The sequence below is a fragment of the Thunnus albacares genome, chromosome 17 (assembly GCF_914725855.1).
Source record: "Thunnus albacares chromosome 17, fThuAlb1.1, whole genome shotgun sequence".
Classification (NCBI taxonomy): Eukaryota; Metazoa; Chordata; class Actinopteri; order Scombriformes; family Scombridae; genus Thunnus; species Thunnus albacares.
In genome coordinates, this window is record NC_058122.1 from 18,749,198 (window position 1) to 18,755,458 (window position 6,261).

General features: G+C 40.3%; 1 protein-coding gene across 2 annotated transcripts in view; it reads right to left on the reverse strand.

Annotated features, from left to right (window-relative positions):
- Positions 1 to 5,976, reverse strand: part of LOC122966648 (myosin heavy chain, fast skeletal muscle-like) — a 254,697-nt gene extending 248,721 nt beyond the window's left edge. For both annotated transcript variants that reach the window (XM_044330913.1, XM_044330914.1), the window contains exons 1-24: positions 5,872 to 5,976; positions 5,566 to 5,788; positions 5,208 to 5,351; positions 4,961 to 5,117; positions 4,823 to 4,850; positions 4,631 to 4,742; positions 4,451 to 4,543; positions 4,307 to 4,370; positions 4,085 to 4,183; positions 3,891 to 3,994; positions 3,651 to 3,789; positions 3,426 to 3,544; positions 3,164 to 3,313; positions 2,912 to 3,082; positions 2,522 to 2,828; positions 2,271 to 2,347; positions 2,096 to 2,183; positions 1,889 to 2,006; positions 1,659 to 1,782; positions 1,424 to 1,560; positions 1,056 to 1,311; positions 559 to 801; positions 275 to 451; positions 8 to 153 (exon numbers count right to left, since the gene is read on the reverse strand). In XM_044330913.1, the coding sequence (XP_044186848.1) occupies positions 8 to 153; positions 275 to 451; positions 559 to 801; positions 1,056 to 1,311; positions 1,424 to 1,560; positions 1,659 to 1,782; positions 1,889 to 2,006; positions 2,096 to 2,183; positions 2,271 to 2,347; positions 2,522 to 2,828; positions 2,912 to 3,082; positions 3,164 to 3,313; positions 3,426 to 3,544; positions 3,651 to 3,789; positions 3,891 to 3,994; positions 4,085 to 4,183; positions 4,307 to 4,370; positions 4,451 to 4,543; positions 4,631 to 4,742; positions 4,823 to 4,850; positions 4,961 to 5,117; positions 5,208 to 5,351; positions 5,566 to 5,769 (3,257 nt within the window). In that variant the 5' untranslated portion in view covers positions 5,770 to 5,788; positions 5,872 to 5,976. The remainder of the gene's footprint in view (positions 1 to 7; positions 154 to 274; positions 452 to 558; positions 802 to 1,055; positions 1,312 to 1,423; positions 1,561 to 1,658; positions 1,783 to 1,888; positions 2,007 to 2,095; positions 2,184 to 2,270; positions 2,348 to 2,521; positions 2,829 to 2,911; positions 3,083 to 3,163; positions 3,314 to 3,425; positions 3,545 to 3,650; positions 3,790 to 3,890; positions 3,995 to 4,084; positions 4,184 to 4,306; positions 4,371 to 4,450; positions 4,544 to 4,630; positions 4,743 to 4,822; positions 4,851 to 4,960; positions 5,118 to 5,207; positions 5,352 to 5,565; positions 5,789 to 5,871) is intronic.
- Between the last annotated feature and the right edge of the window lie 285 nt (positions 5,977 to 6,261).

Genomic DNA, 6,261 nt, shown 5'->3' on the forward strand with positions numbered 1-6,261 from the left:
AACTCGCTTCTTGATTTTCTCCTCAGATTGCTGCTTGTCATTCTCCAGATCCATTATGGATTCCTGGGCCAGTTTCAGATCTCCCTCAAGCTTCCTCTTGGCTCTCTCAAGGTCCATACGGAGCTTCTTCTCTTGCTCCAGTGATCCCTCAAGCTTTTGAGATAATATTATAATGTTGACATAAAATAATATTTTGTATTTTTTATCATGGAATGTGAATTCTAACACACAAGCTAACAATACAAACATGTTATCAAAAGAAATGTTTTCTCACATCATCCACTTGCTGTTCCAGCTTTGTCTTGGCCTTGGTCAGAGTGTTGACTTTGTCTTCCTCTGCCTGGAGATCGTCCAGCGTTTGCTGGTGAGCCTCTTGGAGGGCTTTCTTCTCCTTGGTTAACTTGGCAATAGACTCATCTTGAGATGCCATCTCCTCTGTCAGGTTTTTCACCTGGAAGTGTCAGGCAAGGTGCATTATTTCCATCACTTTATACGTTTGAAAGGTAATTTCATATACTTTGTCATTTTTTATAAATGTAGGTTTAAATTCATTCCAACCTTGTTTTCAGTTGCATGTTTCTCCTTCTCCACTTTAGCCAAGGTGAGCTCCAAGTCATCAATATCTTTCTTCAGCTCAGAGCATTCATCCTCCAGCTTCCTCTTCTTGCCAGTCAGCTCAGCATTGATTTCCTCTTCATCTTCCAGTCTCTCAGTTGTCTCTTTGAGTTTGGCCTCGAGTTGGATCTTGCTCTTAATCAGACCTTCACACCTTTCCTCAGCATCTGAGAGATTCTCAACTTCCTACAGTACATTTTGAATAAAGTGTAAATCAATAAGTCAGTTATTCTCTGAATATATATATTTTCAGGATTAATACAAAAAAATAAATAAACATTTTTAATATATTCATTAACATTTGTCAATCTAAATGCTTGGTAAGGCACATAGAACATGAGATGACCAGAAGATTATGTGGCGTCTTTAAATTTCACCTAGATATTTGAAAATGTTAGTGACAATGTTCAATTAGTATAGTGTGGATGTATCCTACTTACAGAAGCCACTTGCAGTTGCAGGTCATTCTTTTCCTGCAGCAGGGAAACCATCTTCTCCTCCAGCTCCTTCTTCTTGGCCAGGGCAGTGGCCAGGTCTGTTTTCATCTTCTCATAGTTCTCCTTCATGTTCATCAGCTCCTTCTCAGTCTCAGCGCTCTTTAGAAGAGGCTTGATCTTGAAGTACAGATTCATCCATGGCCAGTTTTTCACATTCATGAATGAACGGATATTGTACTGAATACTGAAGACAGCCTCTCTGGAAAATTGATATAAATAAAGTGTCATTTTTACTGCAACGTGACTTAACAAAAACAGCTGTATCTATTTCATTGGACAGAACAGTTCAGTGTACTGTATGACAATCATACCTCCTCTCCATCATCTTAACAAACTCAGTCCTCATGAGGAATCCTCTGCAGAGAGCCTGAGTCATGGTCACCAGATTAGCCAGTTTCTCATCTCTCATCTCCTCCAGTGTACCCAGCAGACCAGCTTTGAAGAACACCTGTGTGGTTGTTTGAAGGAACTCAGTCATCAGCACAAATTGATGCAAAAGGACATATGTACATGGCATATCTATTGAAATTGTTGATAGAAATTAACCTTAGTGTGCCCAAACTTGTACTGAGTGTGATCCACATCAATGGAGCCTAGCAGCTTCTCTGCAGCTTTCTTGTTGTCAATGAACTGTCCCTCAGGGATGACGCTGGCATTTAATACTTTGTATCTACAAGACAACATTATGTTGTTACTTACAATGAATCCACATCTTGGCCGGCTGTTTTAACTCAGCTGAAATGAACTTGACTTGCTTATATTAAAAATTGCATCACCTCTGCTTGAAGTCACCGTAGAGGATTCTGCTGGGGAAGCCCTTTCTGCAGATTCTGATGCCTTCCAGCACACCATTACACCTCAGCTGATGGATGACCAAGAAGTTCTCCATAAGACCTGAAAGTTGCAAACTCATACTGTTTCAAATATTTCTTTTAATCACTATGTCACATTTAGTGTGCAAAGCTGGGCTATGTGCTTCTAACCTGGGGTCTTTGATTCATTAGGAATCAGGCAACGGACAAAATGAGGGTGAGTGCTCCTCAAGTTGGTCATCAGCTTGCCCAAGTTCTCCTGTGGATCAACAACACGAGATAAGCGGTCAACAATATTTCGAGATGAGGTTTTTAATTAGTATCAAAAATATGAAACAATTCATACCCTGAAAAGAGCAGACACAGTCTGGAAGGAACCACCCTTCTTCTTTCCTTTTTTGCCGCCGCCACCACCAGCAGCCTCTGTTTACAAAAATATTAAATTTAATTAATGGCACTAAACTGGAAGTTTTCTTCTCTGTGGAAATGGTATTTTTTAATTAAGTCAAATGCATGAATATATTACCACAGAGTACTCATCAGCTTTATACTATGCCTGAACCAAGTGTAACAGACACACAGTTTCTAATTTCTTACCATCAGCTCCACCGTGTTTTGCATACAGGAAGGCCAGAAGTTTGTTTGAGGCCTTCTGATAGAGCTGGACAACTGAGTCATTCAGGGGGTCCTTGTTCTTGTCCAACCAGCCAGTGATATTGTAGTCCACTGTACCAGCATAGTGAACCAGGGAGAAGTGAGCCTCAGGCTTGCCCTTTGCAGGTTTTGGCTTCTCAAAGGCCTTGGTCTTTCCAAGATGCTGATCATGCAGCTTGTTCTTGAAAGTTGTGTCAGAGGCCTTGGGGAACATGCACTCCTCTTCAAGGATGGAGAAGATGCCCATTGGCTGAGGAAAAAAAAAAATCACACCATGGAAGCAATCATTTGCACATGAATCAAGAAGTCACTTCGACCCGATTGACTACTTACCTTCTCAATAAGCTCAATGCAGGCAGCCAAGTCCATACCGAAGTCAATGAACTCCCAGACAATGCCCTCTTTCTTGTACTCCTCTTGCTCCAGGACAAACATGTGGTGGTTGAAGAACTGTTGCAGTTTCTCATTGGTGAAGTTGATGCAGAGTTGCTCCAAGCTGTTGAACTGCAATTACATGAATGTATTAAATTGCATGTCAAAAAATTGTTGATCTTTGAATTGCTCAGACACTTTTCAGCCACTCACATCAAAGATCTCAAATCCAGCGATATCCAACACTCCAATGAAGTATTGTCTTGGCTGCTTTGTGTCCAGCATCTCATTGATACGGATGACCATCCACAAGAACATTTTCTCATAGATAGACTTGCACAGAGCCATGACAGAATTGTGGACCTAGAAATAAACATTTTAGAGTGAGATTTTGTCAGAATCATATTTTCATGTCAAAATGCAAATATTGCCCTTTTATATATTATTTTCAAACAATACATTTTCTTTATCTTACCTGTGGGACAGTCTGACCTTTGGTCACCATCTCATTTCCGACCTTGACTCTAGGGTAACACAGAGCTTTCAGCATATCAGCTGAGTTCAGGCCCAGGAGGTAGGCGATTTTATCAGCCACTGATGGAAAAACAAACCTTTAGCTATCTGTGAACTGGGACATGTTTACAAATATGTTACATACTAACCCTTGGTAGATTTCCTAAAAGACATCTATCAGAATTACCCTCAGTGCCATCAGGTTCAGCCTGCTCCTCACGCTGCTTTTGCTTGAATTGCATGTTGCCATGGTGCATCACAGCACCAGTCAGCTTGTAGATGCCCATCTTCTCCTCAGCAGTGAAGCCCAAGATGTCAATAGCAGTCTACATTGTACATGAAGCAAAGTTTGAAACATTTTCCACAGTTGTCTCAAGCATGCAAGATCTATTTAACTAAAATGTTGTTTTTTTGTTTGTTTTTTTACATCTGTTGCAATGAACTCCTCCACATCATCGATGCTTTTGACAGTGATTTCACCCTGACTGACCATTGGGTAGTCATAGGGGTTGGTGGTGATCAGAAGACCCTCTAGAGGAGCACAGTAACGATACCTATTATTGTTTAGTGTTGTCTTTGGTATTATTTCAATGTCATTTTCAAATTTGCATAGTAACATACCCAGGAGCTCAGGCTGGTGGCCAGTCATCAGCTGATAGAAGATGTGGTAGCTCCTCTCAGCAGACAACTGGAAGGTTACACGAGACTTCTCCAGCAGATCTAAGAAAAACGAATTTAAGGAGAGACTGTGAGATTACTCTATTACATTGTAATACTATTACTTTATCAAAGACCAGATTATAGCCCAGATGAGGCTTGAGTCATACCATGGTTGAAACTTACATGTTTCAATATCAGCTGAAGCCAGCTTTCCAGAAGAGCCAAAATGGATTCTGATGAATTTACCCTAGAGAGCCAGATCATTGATAACATCAGTTTTTGCAATTTAGTAAGAAAATACCTTGACATGTTTCCTGGATTACTTACAAAACGAGAGGAGTTGTCATTCCTCACAGTCTTGGCATTACCATAGGACTCCAGCAGAGGGTTGGCTGCAACAATTTGGTCCTCAAGGGAGCCCTGCAAGAGAGGATTTGAGTTACACAAGCTAAACATTCAAATTAACTATCCTCTGACGAACAGTTTTACCTTAAACAACCAATTTACCTGCATCTTGCCAGGTGTTGGCTCAGACTTCTTGGCTCCAATAGCTGCAATTGTTGCAAAGTATTGGATGACACGCTTGGTGTTGACAGTCTTTCCTGCACCGGATTCTCCACTGGGGTATAAGAGACACATGTCAAGAATCTGCTTTATCGTCATTATATGATTTAGCATTACAGTTTCTGTTATACTTACGTAATCAGGATAGACTGGTTCTCACGATCTGAAATGCAAACAAACATTTCACATGAATTCCAGTTTTGTAATTCCTTCAATACACTCATGTTCAAGTTTAATTCCTACACAATTTAACACTGCTAACTTTGACCTTACCTGTGTGCATGAACTGATAGGCATTATCAGAGATGGAGAAGATGTGAGGTGGTGCCTCAATCCTCTTCTTGCCTCTGTATCCTCCCACAACTACAGCATCATACACTGGAAGCCACTTGTAGGGATTCACAACAACGCAAAACAGCCCAGAGTAGGTCTGTAATAGCACAAATAGAAAATAAACATAGTGTTAACATTTAGATATGCAGATATAAATGCACATCACATTAGTAAAGTGGAAACTCACGTAGATCATCCAGGATGCAAAACGCTCTTTGAGGTTATACAACACACAGGGCTCGTTGAGGTGGGTCATCATGGCCATGTCCTCAATTTTATCAAACTTTGGAGGGTTCCTGGGAAAGATTTCATCTTCTTTCACAGTGAGTGTCTGAAGAGATAGTAGTAGTAAAAATACAGTAAAAATGTGTAGAGTTAATCAGATGGATGTTCTTGTTAACAACTGTGTCAGTGTGAATTTAAAACCACTAAATGTTTTACTAAGTTATAGTTTTAAATAAATGTTAATGGAAAGAATGGCATCCTCCTTCAATGGAAATAGATGGGAAAATGTTGTTAGAAAAGTAAAATAATGAATTGCCTACCTTACCACAGTCTGTTTCAACTGTGGCTTTGCCACCCTCTCTCTTCACAAGTTTACCCTTGAGATACATCTCCTCCTTTTCAGTCACAAAGAAGGCGGTTTTGGCATCAAAAGGAGCGGTTTGTGCTTCAATCCTCTCCTTCTCTGGCTTCCGGAGGTAGATGGCCGCTGGGCCATAGCACTCCATCTCCGCGTCTGTGCTCATGGTGGCACTTTAGTGGAGACTGAAAAAATAGAGTTAAAATATCAGCATGATGTCGTAATGGTGTTGTATCCATCTGATGTTGGAGATTTTGACATCTTTTACCTCAGCTGGTTCCAAAAAATGATGAGTGGTAGAGTATCTGGTGGAGTCAAGATGCTATAAAAAAGATGATTAAACGTGAGTACAATAACTTTTTTCAGTTTGGTTTTCTCACTTTAAATCTTCCTGGCAGAATGTCAGTTTGAGAGCAGTCGAGCATGAAGGTGGCAAAACTTATTCAGTTTTAACTGATAAGTGCTAGCTGAATTCAGTTGAATCATTAAAGTTCAATTCTCTCCCATCCCCTCAACTGCCCCCCACACCCAGAGAAATAGTACTGCTCTTAATGATCACTTAGTATAGAGTATGTGTTGAGACAGGATGTGTACTGCACATCAACACAAATGAATTAATTGTGCGATTTCTGGAAGAAAAAAAGAAAGAAACCACTTA